The 18,754-nt window shown below is 41.4% G+C and overlaps 1 protein-coding gene across 2 annotated transcripts in view; it reads right to left on the bottom strand.

Moving 5' to 3' along the window:
* TBX20 (T-box transcription factor 20) overlaps positions 1-18,754 on the bottom strand; it is a 34,763-nt gene that overhangs the window by 14,018 nt on the left and 1,991 nt on the right. For both annotated transcript variants that reach the window (XM_031063329.1, XM_005428663.2), the window contains exons 2-6: positions 18,333-18,567; positions 16,892-17,056; positions 11,598-11,706; positions 5,885-6,043; positions 2,347-2,423 (exon numbers count right to left, since the gene is read on the bottom strand). In XM_031063329.1, coding sequence (XP_030919189.1) covers positions 2,347-2,423; positions 5,885-6,043; positions 11,598-11,706; positions 16,892-17,056; positions 18,333-18,567 — 745 coding nt within the window. The remainder of the gene's footprint in view (positions 1-2,346; positions 2,424-5,884; positions 6,044-11,597; positions 11,707-16,891; positions 17,057-18,332; positions 18,568-18,754) is intronic.

Here is an 18,754-nt window from a genome sequence, read left to right as displayed (position 1 = left end):
ATGCTTTACGGGAGGCCATTAGGATCACCACACCACACTGTAGATTACACACACACACACGTGCTGAGTGTATGCCTGCTGAGGGAGCAGTGCAGGGAAAGTATTTTCACAGCTTCTAGAGAACTAGTCAATTTTCAAGAGCTGTGCAAGTGTGTTTTGGCCTTCACAGTCTTTTCCCTGGAAAATAAGTATTTTTCTCCAACAGTGATAGTTTCCAATTGGACTGAGCAAGAGTCATGCTGTGCTATTCAAGATTCACCTATTTGCTATTAATGTTGCAATGGACATCAAATAAGAAATTCTTCCTGTTGCCATTCTTCCTATTGTCATTTATTTTGCTATTTCCTTTGCTTTGTTTTGAATTTCTTTAAGTGATTTTTCTGGTGCTAAGAAAATCTATAGAACCAGTGGGCACTTAGAGAATGATGTCTTCATGTGCCTGAGTATTTTAATGGCAGAACCGAATAAACCCCTTGATATTTCTGCACCATTTGTTTGGCTTAGGCAATTCTCAAACACTCTCTTACCAGCCCACTTGCCTGTTACACTTTTGTTATCTCATGACTTGATGTGTTGTGCAGCGGGTTTTGAATTTTTAAATAATATTGTAATAGTAATCAGGGCTAAGCTTTCTAATTTAAGTCAAAAATCAGATCTCACCCAAACCTGGGCTCTCAAATCCAGAGTTTTAATGTAAGTTTAATACTTTTCACATTCTGTTTCTTGTATTTATTGTAGGCTTCACATTTGTCTGCCTTATCTTTCATGGCAACATTTGTGCCTGGCCTCGGCTGCCTGTCTCAGGCTCTATTCTCACACTTATCAATAAACAAAAGGGCACTGCAGCTTATGCTCAGCATTTCTGACTCCATGCCATGTGCTGTTATAATAAGATGTGCTCTGGAAAAATTCCCTTCATATCCAGCACCACGATAGTCAGTTCATCTGCACAGAGGTAACCAAGTTTTTCTCCCAGCTTATCTGTTCAGACTCTTTCCGCCCTTGCAAAGCTGTGTTGTTAGATGTCTCTTGTCTGTAAAACAAGGAAACCTCTTCTGACAGATCCTTCCTTTAATATTTATTGCATACTAACCTGAGCGTTGGATCTTGTTTACCTAAGTATTCTCTCAATACAGCAGGCCATGCTATTTTATTAAATTTGCCTTTTTTGTTTGTTTTCATTTTCAATGAAGGCTTTCACTTAAAAAAGAACTTTCAACAACTTTGCAAGTGCGCACTGCAGCCTACAAGCTATCTTTCCACAAATCACTGTTCTTTTACCCATTTACTCAACCGTTCACTTATGATCCAGTCTCTACTAAGGTGTAAAGGATACCACTATTTCCCATCCATGGGCCTGCTTAGATAGATGCACTTTTGAACTGCTGTAAAGACTTTCTCTAGCTCTGTGGCTATGACTTCACTGAGCAGTTTGTCCCCTGCATGCACCTGTGAAAAATGATTCACAGATACATCTGGATATCTCCACATAGGAGCCTGGAGGGTTTTGGCCTCTCCAAACTTTCTTTCATGATTGTGTGCTCATAGGAAAAATTGGATGTGCTATATCCATCTCCATCGAGTTCTCTTCCAGCTTAAAGGACACAAGCAGCTTAATTTGCTTCATTTGCCAAGTTATTTGACACGACACCATAAAAATGTGACGTGCTGGAAAGCTACCAAGAGATTGAAGTTTATTTCCTAACTCAGCTGTGGGTTAATGCTTCTGTCCCTATGGCAGTTGCTTGTAATGAGCTGTACACACACAAAACAGTTTCCAGATAAAGCTTTCCCCTGATGCAGCTTGTAATACAACTTTGGTGAAACAAAAATGGCATCTTTGTTGTCAGAGTGGGAGTTATGGGAGTCATCCTGATTGTAGTAATTGCCAGTTTGGTATCTGGGACTGCTGAAGTGAATTTTGGAAGCTCCCCTCTCTCTTTTCCACTACGTTGAACAGTGGGGAGCTGTAAAGATGTTTTTCACAGGACCACTGCCCTTGTTTCCCATTGACCCAATTCACAGCTCTCAATAGGATTAAATGGCATGATAAGAAATAAAAGCTTTTCATTCTGAAGTTGTAAAACTGACCCTCTTCCCCCTTCAAGAAGCCCCCTGAGAAAGACGAATATATTGGCCCCAACTGGAACAGATGTCAAAACTCAAAACAGCTCTTTCTTCATAAAGTTTATAAGTATTTTTAAAGGATGTGGAGGAGTCTTACTATATGCAGCAAGATAACATTAAAATGCACAGGTTCTCAGGAGTTGAAAGGATGCTTTTCCTACAAACTCTCTCTTCTCTTTATCTTATCTGCATGGAAAGTAAACAGAAAGTCCCCATTACCTCTCGATATCAGTGAGTCTGGAAGAGTCACGGAATCCTTTAGCAAAAGGGTTGCTGTCAATTTTCAACTTGGTTATCTGGGAACACAAAAAAGAGCAATGTTACATGAATACAGTGTCAGGGTACTGCAGTGTACAAAGTGTTGGCCAATCCATCCCCTGTGGCTTCACTGCCTATTTCATTCGCATGCTCCGTGCGTGTGCACTGCTCCTGAGACATTGCAGAGCTGAGGAGGAGGCAAACCAGGCTGCACCGCACATGTGGCAGTGGGAAGAGCAAAGGGCATGGCAGGCTCAGCCTTCCTGCTGCCTGGAGCAGGAGGAACCCACCCACAGACAGCATTACAGCTTCCAAATACTTTACTAGCATCAATCAGATTGTCTTTTCCACAGGCAGCACAAATCACCCTGCTAACAGCTGAGCCTGCTTGGTGGAGCTGCACATCAACCAACACAAGCCCCAGTGACCTGATGCCACGGTTTCACTTCACCACCACCTTTTTTTTTTTTTTACTGGTAGTATTAAAAAATACTTATTTTCCAGGGAATTCTTCTCAGGCAGGCCTACCAGCCACCATATAGGAGTGGTTTAACTGGTTTTGTATGAAAAGAAGCTGAGGAAGGGAAGGAAAAATGTGGGGAGAGCTCAGATTAAAAGTGACAGAACTGGGATTGAAGGAGTAACCCCACTGAAACTATCACTATTTTATCTTGAAAATCCACAGATCATGAATAAAAACTTTCCTCCCTTCTTCAAAGGTAGCTATAAACCTGCCCACTCATTCAGTCAGCCTTTCCATTTTAAGTGAGCAGCTCATTGACCGGGAATCCCTCCTGCCTCAAAACATCTGAGCTCCCCTTTGTGGTGAAACGGTTCAGGCATATGGTGGTGGCATTCAATGTTTTTTTGAGGACCAGGAAAATAAATGCACCATTGTTCTTGTGAAATTTTCTATCTATCCAACCAATTTAGATTTAGTGAATAAAACCTGAGACATCATTGTAATATTTGGATTTTCCAGCCATACTTCTTCCAAGAGCTAAAAATAAAATTGTAAGTGGGAGTTAGAGCTTGATGAGAGAAAACACAGGACCATCCTGCAGGGCAGTGAATGCCACCAGCTCTAGCTTAAGCTCATGAAAATCAACAGCTCTCAACATTTTATATTAAGGGGCTTTGTCAGCCTGACTTCCTCAAAAAAAATCCTATATCAAAGAGGCTACAGCCTCATTTTTAATAACTGGGCCTCAAGATTCAGAAAAAAAGAAATGGGATCTTTTCCAAATCCTCAAACAATGAAACACTCTCATCAAACAAATATATTTCAAAATGGGGTGGCTTCTCCCCCAAAATAAAAACAAAATAATAAGGAGGACAAATATATATTTATATAAAATGCTAAAAAATAAAGAGGACAACTGGAAACAACTTTTAATTCTGAGAAAGAGGTCTTCTGAGGAAAACACAGAGAGAAAGGCACATGCTGACAAAGGGAAATTCTGAATTTTTAATTAAGGGTCTGTCAGTGGTTGAACACCATGGACCTGAGTGCTGGTGGAGAGTTTGAGGTTGTCTCATCACTTAAGTACAGGTGGTGGAAACAATCTTGAAGCCTTGTCACAAGGACCTTGAAACAGCTCAGAAAATTAGTTATAGGCTCATTCTACTTCCAAGGCATCCATAAGCCCTCAGCTCATGATGATGTTGCAGAGTGGCAAGTTAGTGCCTCACATCCAGTGAAGGTTTTTATGGCAGCATTTTGAAAACCATCTTGAAAAAAGACAAGCTCTAACTAGTTCCATTGACTGAGATCACCGACACACCAAGCCAACTGCACTACAGAACAATAAGGATGTCTATTCATCTCTTGAGCATATTTTCACCAATCAAACTTCCATCTTCCTGATATTAAAGTTTTGGTATGACATCACAGAAGAAACTTTTTGTATCCACTAAAGCCAGATGAGACTCACAATCATTTATGGCCATATTTTTCCTGAGAGACTGTCTCACAAACAATCAGAGAACATCTGCTAGAAAGCATTTTAAAATGAAATCTGACCTACAATTCAACTCTGTGGCAGTGGTTTGACTGTTTAAATAAATGCATGCCCTTTAAATCTTAAATTATGAGATAGTTTGTTGAAAGTGTAATGTATTTAGCTTTTATCTAATAACCTCCAGAAATGTAATCAATCCCTCCTTAAAACAGTTCTGAAAGAAATGGCAAAAATGAAAAAAGGCTCCATTTTCATTAGTCATAAATAAAATGACAACATCAACCTCTAGGGGTTCCGGAGATGTTCCATTGAGAAATTTTCCAGGACTCAATGTATGTGCTTTTAGTTTAGAAACATCTCTAGTGTAAATATTGTCGGTAGACAAAAATCCATCCTACAGAAATAAATTCTGGGTTTAGCTGGTTTTGTGCCTGTTACTATTTTGCTGGTTTATAAAGAAAGTTACATGGAAAAATCTAACTGCCTGTCCAAACATTATTTTCTTGAGATTGCCAGGTGCTGAGTATGTTTTCTACAGCATTCAGATACAAATCTAAGTCTAAATCAATACCTTATAGCCTTAAAGCAGGATGAGGGGTTGTCATAAGGACTGACCTAATATTACTAATATTATCTTCAGAACTTCCTTGGCACCCTATGCATTAGTTTCATTTCATTCATAGCATTTCAAAATTGCTTTTGCTTCATATTAGGAAATGCCTACTTCTTTAAATAATCCAGCAGGTACATTAACTCTATGATGCTGCCTGCCCACATATTTGGGCAGTGCCTATATTTTTCTTAACTTGAGGGAACTAAGGAGCAAAATAGGTGGGTTTTTTTGAAGTACCATAGTCAGTAAGTCCTTAAAGCATGCTCTGAATCACACTGAAGGCAACAACATATTTCCACTGACTTTAAATATTAAAGTCCAATCCACCATCAAGCAGAGCCTCTGTTCTCTGATTGTTTATAGACTTCCTAAAATTACTCATTAGCAATCCATTGTTATGATCTCCTCCATTTTGTATATATTATTCACTGGCATGCAAATTGAAATTCAAACATCTGGATGTAATCTGGGCAGCCTCTGAAAAGCATATCTCTGAGTGATTTTCCCTACGTTTGAGCTTTACAGCTTAATTAGTCAACTTTTTAAGCCCATGAAATCATCATGTGCAAACCAGAATATCTCTCAGCTCATAGCTTGTGACATGAAAGATCACTGTAAATAAGAACAGTTCTTTAATGAGCTATAATTAGAAAATGACTAAATGTTAATATGCAAGCAGCTTTGTATAGACAGAGGGGAAGACAAAAGAAAGCTCCTACGTGCCATTTTTACTCTCATGAATAATTCTTACTGCTCTTTGAAGTCTGTACTACTACTGTATCTTCAGGAATTACTCGTGAATATGAATAAGATTGGCAGGGGAAGGTAGGTTATAGAGAAATTTTCCTATTTTAGATTGGGCAGAAGGCAGTTTTTAGCAAGGTGGGATCTAGTTACATCTGTGGAAATTAGCGACTCTACTCACCAATTGATTCTGGTAGGCAGTAACAGCAGTAAAAACTGTCTCTGGAAAGATGAATGTTCTGAACTCTTCTGATTTCAGATTTAGCAAAGAAGCTGTGTGATCCTTCTTCTTAATGATGTGCACCCTTGGCTGGTACTTGTGCATGGAGTTCAGAATGATCTGCAAGGAAGAATGACAAAGCACTGTCCTGAGAGGAAGGTTGACAGGGCCCTTAAAGGCTATAAAACCATGGGGAGAGAGGGGGAGGGAAAGATCTGATTAACACTACAGGGGAAGCACCTGAAATCTACCCAGCCAGGGGCTGGTTTTCAGAGCAAATTCTCCAGCTCCTTTCCTGGCAGTTCCAGGAAATGAAGGTGGAAAAGCAGGCATCCCAGGAGCTAGTCTCCTCTCACTCCTACGCCACTGGTGAGCATGCCAGTGCTCAGGTATTTATGCCTCAGGTATTCTTAAGGCATAAATACCTGTTCCTACAGGTGAGGTGTTTTACATACAGAATTAGTCACTGCCAGAGTGTGCCCTGGTTGGCAGGTGTGAATATGTAACTCCTGAAAGCTAATGGCCAAGAGCCCCCACTTGCAAAAATACGCATGTGCAGAATGAAAATAGCCACAAATCCCTCAGAAAAAAATTATGGAAAAAATTAGACCCATCCAAAAACCTACCAGCAGCAGCATGAACCATCTGACCAAAAGTAAAACTCCATGTAGCCTTTCATTGTGGCAAACCTTTAAAACAAACTCCTTCGGGGGTGCTCGTCACCGCAGACTACCAAAAATGAGAGCAAGGAGGGAAACCAGTACGGAACCCCCAAATGATTGGGTTTTGCTATTCTATCCTCATTAATAATTGTTTACGAGCTCCCAAAACAATTCTAAACCCAAGGTACCAACCAACCAATTTCAACGTTTACTGGAGTCAAACCAAGAGTCCCCCTTGCTTTAGTTACCCCTGGCTGGAGGCCTGTTTGGCGGTCTCTAACCACAGTATTACAATATAAGAATTAAATACAGAGCTCAGCTCACACCAGCCCTTCTTTTGGATATAATCACAGTCATAAGACAAAATTGGCAATGGTGTGGGTGGTTCTATTTTGCAGGGGCCATAACGACATTACAGTCAGCTCCCTACATCTGGAATAGCTAATGTGCATTCCTCAGGAAGCGTTAACTTCAGCTGAAACATAGCAGGAGCAGTGCAGTATTTCATGCTAAGTCAATGAGAAAGGTTGCACACTGCATTGGAGTGGAGAGCTTAGAGACAGTTCTATCATGGCTACAGTTTCCATCAGTGCTTTTCTTTGCTGCTCCTTTGGGGCCAAATATTGCCAAGACTCACACTGGGACTTGGGGGGAGGCACAGAGCAACAAGAAAGACATTGCAATGACAGTGAACCATCATCCTGAAAGTGTTGCATGTTCGCTTTAACCAGCTCAGGTTCTTTTTCAAAGCACTTCACCATTTTATATAGGAATGCACACAGTGGCCACGGACCTTGCCTTTAATATCCTTAGCACTTTTCCCTCTCTTTGTAAAATTTTGTCTTGTCATCCTAGTTAGTTGGAGTGCTCTAAGCAGATGGAAAAGACATTTTAAAGCAGGGTGTGTGGATGATGATGAGTTTACTGAAGGGTCGGCCCACAGACTTTGATGCTTTCCATTGCCTTTCATGGCCATGATATCCACACCAAGGCATTACATCTGAGCAGCAGTCAGGCAGAAGGAGGAAAGAGTTAAAAGCAGCTCCCACACATGCCCTTTCCTTTCACTCTTCTCTGAATGCAAGTTGTGATAAATGAACAACATTTCTCAAACAAGACCATGTAATCCCTTATGAAAGTTTTCCATAAAATAGGGTGCACATGGATAACTTCTCTTGCCATGGTACTCTACATTTCTCATTCCCAGCAGAAGCAAGTCTGGTCGTTCATGTACAAAACAAGTACTGAATGCAGCCAGGAGGTCACAAAACACCCATGACCAAGGAAAATGTCACCATTTCCTTCATGTGAGGGTCTGTATGTGTAGTTCCCCATCTCCACCCCCACAAAAGCTGCTGGTGACACACAAAGACACTCCTTAATGTCTGTGTTAGGACCATATAAAAACAGCCCAAAGGAGTGAGATCCAAAGGGTGTTCCTCACAGAGCAGACTCCAAGAGTGGCCTCAAAGTCCAAGCAGTCCCCTCCTGCATGGTGTAGCTATCAGAAAATCCTTTATGCCAGCTCAGTGACAATCCTGCTGGCATGTCCCAAGAGGTACATCAGGTGCCCATATATTTATGGCTGCTGCCCTGCACGCACTTGCTGGCAGCCACAGGCCCTCAGCCGCCCCATCCACCTTTGTGCTGACAGCCTGAGTCAGGGGAGATGACCAGGATACCTCCTTAAATAAGGATCCTGATTGCTGTAAGGTCAGGCAGGTTTGTAGGCATCTGGCTCCCACTGGCTACAGACCAGCCACCAGAGGCAATCTGGATGCCAGCTGCAAAATTCCAAGGTGGTTTTGAATTCAGGAACTGTGCTGTGAGTGCCGCTTCCATATTCACCAAATAATGGCATTACCATGTAAAGTTTTCTTCCTGAAAGGATGAAGGTTCCTAACTTGTGCCTGGTTGACTAAAAAAACACTTGGGCATAACTCCTTGTGTCTATTCCATGATCCCTTTTCAGTTTTCACAGTTATTTATTAAACGTGTTCACAGCTTTGAGTTTGCTTTTGCATAGATTCATGTGTTTGAGTAAATGCCAAAAATAATTCCAAGTACATTATTACAATAATGTATACACTCATGGCTCACCTCAACATAAACCAGAAATGATACCACTCCAATAAAGGGCAATGAAAAGTCCTAAAGAAAGCACTCTGCATGAAAAGTATCACTAAAAAAAGGGGAGGGGGGGGGAATGTCACACTCATAAATATTTCACAGTCAGAAAAATGGCAATTTCTTTCTTTGCTGTAAAAATCTAGAGATAGGAGCCATTTACTTCCTCTGGGAAGGATAATCTGAAAGTGCTTCCATGCAGTGAGCTGTATGCCATGCACACAGAGATAAGACTTCTGCCTGAGGCTTGAGGAGATATGTGCACAACTCTGGGGTTACACATGCTGCTGAAGGTAGACAATCAGAAATGCTTGCCAACCCCAAAGTCTCGGAATAAGAGAAAAAAAACATATGCTAGAACAAACAAATGCCTCTCTTCTCTACTTCTTCCTTTTCAAGAAGGGAACCACCCTACAAATAAACCACAATTACCTTAACACCCAAAACTGTCTTCTGGATGGTGAAGAAAGCAAACAACTAGAACAAACTGGAATCAGGCTGGATCCATCTTCCCTACCTCTAACTATTATTTAAAGGCTTCTTTTGGGTCATCCAAACTTCCTCAGGAGCCAACATGCCTTATCAAACATAATTAAAAAGTGAAGACTGGCTCTTTCAAGCATAAGGGAGAGATTTCAGGAGGTTTCAATTCTCCTCTCCTCTTCATACATAGGAGTTTGGAAATGCCTTGAGCCATAGTAGAGTGAGCCCTCCTTAAAGGCTCAAGAGAACTGATTTCTTCCTTAATTCTACTGATCATCCAATGGTGGCATTTGCATAGCTTCAGTAAGGCAGCACATAAAATCTGACATCCCAATTTGGAACATAAAGCCCCACAAAATATTAAAAAGAGACTGCTCTGTGAAGGGATAACACCTGACACTCAAATCAACACAGGATCAAGCCTTCAGGGCTTATCCTTAACTGAGCACACAAAACTTTCCATTGTTGTTGGCTGTCCAGAGTCTTTGTGTAAAGAATGGGATCAAGCTCTGCTTCTCCGGAAATGAATGGGAAGGCTGCAACTCAAACACTAGGGATCATTTTCTCCTGCTGCCTGTATTTGAGACGATTACATCTTCTTGCTCTGCCACATGTCTCTGTTCCCGACAGCTTCTCAGACCCACTTCTTCTTCCTACTCCTCTGGGCTTCTGGGAACTGCAGCTCTCCTAACTAGCTTGCAATATACTGCTGCGAGCCCTTTATTAGAGGCACACATGGCCCCTGTTATGATGAAAAATGCTTCTTTTTAAGTGCTCACGTATACTGCTCTATCATCACTCGGTGATAGAGCCCACAAATCTTCAGCTTTGCCCTGCTACAGATTATGAAATAAAAGAGAGGAAAAAAGCAAAACCATTCTCCACTAGTCCTGAAGGTAACAACGGTGGGGACTGGGTTCAAGAACAATATACCCACAGATGGATCTCTACAAAAGAACAACACAGAGGCATCTATCTGGGCTTTCTTTTGTTTATTTGTTTGAGAGTTTCAGCTGGTTTTGATGCTGTTATTTCCAGGATGTATTTTAAATTATCATGGCTGTGATTCAATTCTCAGTTCATGAAATGAGTGAAAATTCTCTTTTGGATGAGAAACATTTGCACAGAACGCAGCTGAGACAAATGGCCACTGTCTCTCACAGTCCAGGCAATAAATACCACACTAGGGAAGGGATTTCTGATACATTGTATTCAGCAATTATTCAGCTGAATGAATTAGTTACCCCTGCACATGCTTTAGAATTCAATAACATTTCTCTCTTCCCAACACCTCATTTACTAACACTGCATTTATGCCTTCTTCTAAACTGAACTGCCCTGTTCTCAGCGGACAATTCTTTCAAATCCGTCCCCTTCCTCCTTCTGCCCTCCTTGAGAGAATCACCAAGCCCAGAGGCAACAATTTTAGCTCTTTCTTTGTAATTTGGGAGCACTATCTAGTAGTTTTTGCACTTTACAGGCACTTTTATGGAGAGAACAGGACAGACAATACCTATTCTTGCCACCTACCTCTAGGCACTCAGATAACTACAGGAGTTGTACTCTTCACTGATGGAGTATAGCAGGAACCTGTGGCAAGCAGCTCTGAATCCTATTCACCATCTTCCAGCCTCAGGACTTGGGACAACAAACTGGCACCAATCAGAGCTGGGACCTGTCTCCTTCAGAGGCCCAAGCCCACCCTGTGGCACCGTGACTTGCAGGTAGCCCACAGTTATTTCAAGGGCAATTGAGGCATGCTTATGTTTTATAATTCTATAGACCCTGCTTTGGTGTCAGGTCAGTATTTTCTCCTGACTCTGAGCCCATGCTGCGATGAGTCTGGAAGTAAAAGAGGTCTTATTGACAGACCCAACCCTGAGAGGTGGCCTGAAGTGACCTGTAGGGAATTTCCAAGCACACCTATAAAAGCACATGGGTTTGCTGGCCATGGCACGTGGCAGAGCGTACTGCAAAGTAGCAGCAAAATGAAAGCAGAAGCACAACAAAAGGCTCATCTGCCTTCCTTCTATCCCTCGCTCTGATGTTCAACTCCACCCTGAACTTGCCCCTCATGGATGTTTTTCCTCTGATGGAAGTAGGAGCATGATTTGAACCATTGAACCAGGCTCCACCTTATGAAATTACAGAAAATCCTGACTTTGAAAGTTGCCTGCTCCTCAACAACAAAGTGACCCAAAAGGACCCTTAAACACATTAAGCCAAACATCTTCAAGCTTCACACAACATCTTCTACCCCTGTGGTATGAAGGGCTGGCTAAAAGAGGTGCAACATGGGGGCCATGGCAGCCTTTCCCCATGGCAGTCTCTCTCCCATTTAGCCCTGTGGCATAAGCAAGCAATTCCTTGGTGATTTCTTTCCCACCCATAGAGCTACTCACATGGCCATGCTGATCCAGCTCGTTGTTGGTGAGTTTGACTTTTTCAAAGGACACCATCTGCTTCAGCAGTTGCTCTCCTGTGAACGGGGAGTCAGGGTGCACATACAACCTAAAAAACACAGGGAAAATGCCTGCTCAAAATAAAATCTCACCTCTGGGCTTGTGTGTGGGCACCACCTGTGTATGAAGTCAAAATGCACATGTCATTTTGCTTTTGGGATATGCAGTGGTTTCCTGGGCACAGACTTCCTGAGAACTTAGGGTAATACAAATCTGCTGCTAGAACAGGACGCCATCTCCCCCAAATTAATGAATTCCTGAAATAAAGCTATTCATGAAGGACAGTAAAGCAGATGACTTATTTAATTCACTGGAACATAATTGAGAATCCTGTGACGGAGTGCTAGACTGCCCCTTAACCATAACTATTATTTTATCCCGCTATCTAAAATGGAGACATGAACATTCCCTGTTGTGTCTTTTCCCAAATGAAAAATTGATCATGTCTTTCCCCACAGCTGTACTAACAAGCACTTAAAATAACAATGACTACAACTCCAAGAGAAAAAACATGGTGTCATTACAGAGATAATGGGGGAATGTAGATAAAAATGCATTTTTCTTTATATGTAACATTAAGCCGTGATAATGATTTTAACCTGCACTCGATCACACATTTGCTGTGGTGACGTCTGTTTATAAGAGGTTGAAGGCTGCCGTCCAGCACAGTGGTCTGACATGAAAAATTACTTGCAGCTCTGCTATTAACAATCCTACACTTGGGAAATTAAGCAGAAGAAAAGGAAGCAAGAAGACATGCAGATACAATGATATATACATTATGACTACGCAAATTACAAGTGCCGTGCTGTTTATGAGCAATGATTTTATAGGAATAATGTATTGATGCTCAGCCATTCTTTTGTGATGGCAAATTAAGAGCTGGACTAAACCTTCAGCTAGTGCAAACTAGTCCTGTTTTGCTACTGCCTGCATTGGTTATCACTCACTCAGAGCCTGACTCTCATTTTGGGTGATGTCTTTGGCCTCACAAATGACTTTCTTCCATTAGGTGGGTGGGGCAGGACTGAGCTGCCAGGTTAGGAAGATAAACATTTGTCCTCGTTGTTGAGCTACAATTTTAGAATGGAAAAACCACTAAGCGGTGGGGTGTAACTCTCCAATAGAGCACGCTGATCCCTAATCAAGGAATGCCCATACCAAAGAAGCTGGGGAGAGCAGCCCTGTTCCTCAAAGAGGAAGGAGATTTGATCCTGTATTCTGCTTTTGCCAGCAGAATCCCCAAGACACAGTGAAACTAAAGTTTTACCAGCACAGCTCGCTTCAGATGTGCAGGATGTTTTCCTTACATTGATCCAAAGCACAGCTTGGCTGCTCTAGCTATGTCCATGGGAGGGATGCTGAGCCAGGATTCCTGTCAAAATAAAATATTCCTAGCATGCAGGCGTCCTCACTGCTATTGACTCTGCTGATTGCACTGCAAAGCTCATAAAAAATGATGATGTATCTGAAATCCCAAGACCTGGAGTCATGTTATGTCAAAAGAATCTTAGCTCTCATGAAAACTAACTTTGCCTTCCTCTAAAAAACTGTGAAAATTTCAATATTTAGAGCTATGAATTAGGGAAGGCAAAACAAAAAGAATGTCGAACATGCCCTGCAAATTTTCAGCCAGAGTTGTGATTTTTTTTTTCTTTGAGCCTGCCTCCTAATTTTGAGTGTCTGGATACTAGCTAATAGTGTTTACTACGATTACAGAGTGTCAGACTCAGAAAGGTTTGGCTAATTGGGACCAAGAAGCCGAAGTATTTCAAATATGTGCAGGGAATGAGTAAAGACCTCCCTGTGCTGAAAAGCTGAGCACAATTGTTTTACACCATCATGGCTAATGCTTGGCACTGCTTTAAAACTACCAAGGGCCTGTAAACAGAGTGCTAACAGGAGAGTCACTGAAGGATAGGCACCAGAATATCAATTACTGCTATACAATACAATAATAGACCTTCCTTTTCTTTGCCCATTTGCTACACCCCAACAGTTCCACTGCAACAGAGGGTTCCACCTGGTGAGCTACACCTATTTTCTACACTTCTCCCACAGCCAGAGCTCATATACCTCAGGGAAGAGGGTTGAACCCTTGGCATAGCAATTGAGCAATTTCTGAAGCAGAAATTGTTGGCAAGACCACGAGTGTGCACGAGCAAACAGGTCAGCGAGATAAATGTGCACATTGCAGGGCGGCACACGAGGCTCTCCAGAAGCTTGCCTGGGATCTGCTGCCTAAGGCCAGCCAGATGTGAGGGGCTCCTCGCTTTGGTTCACAAAGGATTTAGGAGCCATATTTGGGTGTGAATTTGCTCTGCAGTATATAATGATTCATGATATACACAAGGTTTGGGTACTGCTTCTTTCTTGTGTATTTTGGAATGCAACACTGCACTCCCTCTATTTACTTTAACAGATGGTCTGGTCCCTGTGCATGCTACTTTTATTTACTGTAACGTCTCAAATAATTCTCAAAATATAATACCTTTTAAAGGTTTCCTGCCTAGAGTTTTCTGTAAGTCGTAAACACTAAGGTAATTAAACAAATCATTGTAGACAAGTACAGTTTAAAAAAAATATATAGTGATAAACTTTTGAGTGAAAGAAATGAGGCAAAAAAGGAAGAAGATCAAATAAAAGTACATGCGGAAACTTATTGAACTGATGTTTCACACAGTCTTAACAATGTGGAAGACAAACACAAAATATCACATAGGAACTCTATCCCCAGATACCACTTTAGAAGATTTACAAAAGACTTTCTGAAAAGTATTTTTATTTAAGTGCTCGTTGCAACATAAACTTGTTCATTGCAACATAAACTTGTCTTCAACATTGACAGCAGGAAGACAAGGATAAAACTGGTTTTAATAGAAAGTTCCCTGAAGGGCTAATCTTTCAAACAGAATCACAGAATACTTATTAATTTGAAAAAAACCCAAAAACCCTACAAAACTGTCATAGCGTTGAAAGTTATTTGTATAATGGAAAGAGTAAAACCATCAAACTGGTTCAATCCTGCAAAATCTTACACCCAGACACAATGCAACTCCTGAATTATTCCCGATGTCACTGTGCCTGAGCAGATGCAGGCAGTGATGTGTGTGGGGAGTAAGTGCCTTGTTACCATTCCCAGACACTAAAACACACACACACCTCTCACTGACACTCCTCAAGCAGGGAGAGCTAACACCCTGCGTTAGGAGGACAAGAAATCATAACTTCATTAAAGGTTTTGTTACTGAAGCAGGACCAAACTCGTTTCAAGATGGGAGGAGAACTACTTTTAATCTTTTCAAGCAAGACTGAGGCCTCCCACCTGAAAAGATGTGTTAACACTCTAGCAGAATCACTGGTAATGCAAACACTGGCACACTGAACCTCTTGACATCCTTTTTCTCACCAAAGAGAAGTATAAGGAGGACAAAGTGGATAAATGTATATGTAAGTACCGTCTACACAAAGAAAAACCTGTCTCTGCCTGTGCTCTGATCAATAGTCTGTTTAACTAGGCATCCTGAAAATGAAGCAGGAAAGGTGTACATTCACACATGGGGGCAAAGCATCCTGAAAATGGAACAGCACAGATTCGCATTTGCACACAGGGGCACTGATCTGCTGAGGGCTCACAAAAGTTACTGCAGTACCATAAAAATAACTGTTAAACTTCAAGAAGGTTTTATCCAATACTCAGTAGAGCAATTGCTAATTATTCCAGTCTCTTGTCCTACGTTCTAATATTTCCTTGTTGAGCAAGTCTATGCTAGAGAGAGTGTAAATTAGAAATCTATTTAAAGGTATCCCAAAAGGGGCGTGAACAGAAAAATAAGAAGGGGGGAAACACTGCCTTAAAATTATTTCTGTTCTTCTGTTATTTCTTCTTTTGATGCTGACTCCTTTGGAGCAGGATCTGTGTTTTTTCTTTGGGTTTTGATCAGTGCCCATTACAATACGTCAAATGAAGCCCTCAGACGTTAACCACACTGCAAGAAGGAGTTTTTGGCCATGAAAACAAAGCAGACATAACTCCTAGGTTGCTGTCTTTAATCACAGCTTCTCTGCTTGCGCTTTTTGTTTGTTTACTTCCCTGAACAGCCTTCCAGAGATCACCAGTCATCAAGATTTCAGTTCAGCTATTTATATAAGGAAATCGCGCAGAATTTGGTGCCTATACTCACACACCAGAAAAAAAAATTGTTTCCATTTCTTGTGTTTCACTTATAATTTCTGCCTCTGTAATAAGCAAGTTCTTAACCCCAGGCTAAGCCACCTGGAGCAGATCTGTGCTCCTGTGTGGAGCCCTCCGCAAAAAGTTCCTTTGAAGCCAGAGAGGCTTCATCCACATTATTTCCATATCTCCAGCTCTGACTCAGCAAAGCCCTTCGACATGAACTGCAGGCTCACTGGCCTTGGGGACTGAAGTAGGTACAGAAGTGCTGGGCTGAATACGATGAAGTGTGGGTCTCCCCTGAAGTGCCCTCCCACTGTACAGCCCAGCGCTGCAGCCTCAGTTGCCCAGTGCTTAAAGGAATCAGTCATTAATTATATTAATGGAATTATTTTAGAAATTAAATTTCTAAAGCATTTGTTTCTGTAGAGAAAAGGGAATTTATTTTAGAGAGTTTATTTTGCAGAGGTTTTTTGTCCTGATGTCTCAGAATATGTAATGATCTTTTAACCAAAAGAAAAGTAACTGAGGAACTGATCTGTACTTTGCCTGCTGCCTAAGAGATGATTAAAATCAAGAATAAAATCGTTGGTTAGCAAATGCTGGGTATGTTACAGAAATAATATAATTTCAAGCATAAACAGCAATGAGCTGCAATTTATTCCTCTTTTGGCTTGGCTGGTGGCGCCTGGATTGCCTTAAATTATGAGGTCAAATATTGGGGGGGCAAATCCAAGGGACACTTTTTTTTTTAAAAGCTTTCTTATCTGAATCATGACAAATTAAAAAAAAATTAAAACCCCAGTATGTGTAAAAGAACTCTTAACCAAATTCTGCATATCTTGGAATACTCAGTATAAATCAAATCTCAAGCAGAGATTTGAAGCCAGATTTTGCAACACAAAAATTGTAATCAGTTTTGTAACCAGCTTTGTTAAACATGGACTCAAAGTCTCCGAGCACTGTTTGCAAACAGAACGGAAAGATTAATACAAGATATTTTGTGAAGGGGAAAAAAATAGTAATGAGAAATAAAAGACCAGCAATAAAATCTACAAACCTTGCAGGGAGAGGAGGGTCAGCTTTTCCAGCCACTAACCAGGAAGACCTGTGGTAGGCATATCTATATCTTTTATTGTCCACAGGAACTATATCCATTAACACAATATACTTGGCCTCAGGATCCACTCCCGAGAAGGAAACCCTGATCGTAGGAAACATTCTCCTAAAAAAAAAAGGCAAATCAGAAAATAAATATTTGGGCAGAGAACAGAAATAAGAAAGCATCTGAAAAGCTGCTAAAAGTACGAAATAAATTTAAATCCCCTGCAAAAACTTAAAGCATGTATTGATTTTGCTTCTACATGATGGGAGTTAAATCTTGTGTCTCTCTAATAAGGAGACAAAAAGCAGCTTGAAATCGAAATTATATTTGGGAAGCAAAAAGAAAAACATGGTTAAAAGGAATAAGGAAACGAGGAATATACTCTCTGCCTGTTAGTTTAAAGCATGCAACGATTTCAGAAAATAGTGGTAGCTAATGTACATAGATACTTAGGAACTTGGATTTTCTTTAATTATTTATATTTTGCGGGATCCATATTACTGTAAGGGAAATATTCCAAAATTATTTCCGTTGTTATTCTCACATATTTTACGTGAGTGTTTTCTTAAGCCTGCTCACAATATTTTTGAAAGGAATTTTTAAAACTAAAACATTTCTTTTCTGTCCTGTTATGACAAAACACAATTTTAAAATGCAAGGTTATCCAGTAGACCAGAAATAAAGTTAAATAATTTTTGACAGTTTAAAATATTGAACTTTATATTGCATGTTTTACACCTATTTTTTTAAACGTAAAAACATTTACCGATAGAGCTTATCAATTAGGAAAAAAATCTTCAGGCAACTACATTAATAAAAAGTAACTTTGGGGACTAAAAACACCGAAAAGACATTTGGCTCCGTCGGAGTGCGTTTGATTGACCCAAACCCCACAAGCTTTACTGAAGAAACGGCATAGTTTGAGGTTAGAAGAAAGCCTGAAATTCTTTTGCGCATTTTTGCAACCGAGAGAAAAGAACAAACCAAACCAAGCTCTGACAGAATCACTTCCCCACGACCCCGCGTTTCCCTCGGTCTGTTCCAACCCAGCGCCTCAAAATCGCCGCAGGATTTTAGTCACAAACCTGATTATTACGGAAACAACTCTTCTTCCCTGCCGCAAGGATACCCCGGACGGATTTCAGCCGGCCCCGCCGCAGCGCACTGCACCTCGCTGCCGGCCCCGGCCGCTTCTCCCTCTGCCCCAGCGGGACCCGCCGACGGGCTGAGGCAAATATGGGGTTTCACCCTCCTCCTCCTCCCCTTAACCCGGCCGTGCTGGTCTCCCGATACAAAAAAAAACCTGCGGGGTTTCGCTAACTTTGCCCTTTTTTCCCCTGTCCAAAGCAGCTTTTCGAAAGATGCGCAGAGGGAAACCGGGGCTGCCCAGCCTTACCTCCCGGATTTGGTGATGATCATCTCGGTACCCAGTTCATGAAACTTGTCCCAGAGCTCTTTGGTCTCCAGGCTGCAGGAGATTTTGGCCATCTCCTCGCTGGGGATGATGGGGGTGGTGGGGATGAGGGGCTCGGTGCACAGGGAAGAAGGGCTGCTGCTAAAATCCCCGTGAGGGTCCAGGCTGGATAAATCACTCAAAGGCTGGGCGGAGGAGGATTTCTCAACGAATTGTTCTGCAGGGTTTTAAGAAAAAGAGAGAGACAGACAGAAAAAGAGAAAGAGAGAGAGAGGGGATTCAGCCAGGACAATAGGATCACGGAGACAAGATATTTAAATATATATATTACATATATATATAAATGAAAGGCATTTATCGTTCAACTACCCCCGCACACCCGGCCGATTCTTTAGGCGTCCGCT

Source organism: Geospiza fortis, unplaced genomic scaffold, assembly GCF_000277835.1.
Source record: "Geospiza fortis unplaced genomic scaffold, GeoFor_1.0 scaffold255, whole genome shotgun sequence".
In the NCBI taxonomy this organism is placed as follows: domain Eukaryota; kingdom Metazoa; phylum Chordata; class Aves; order Passeriformes; family Thraupidae; genus Geospiza; species Geospiza fortis.
The sequence above is the reverse complement of the archived record's forward strand: the minus strand, read 5'-3'. Positions and strand labels throughout refer to the sequence as shown.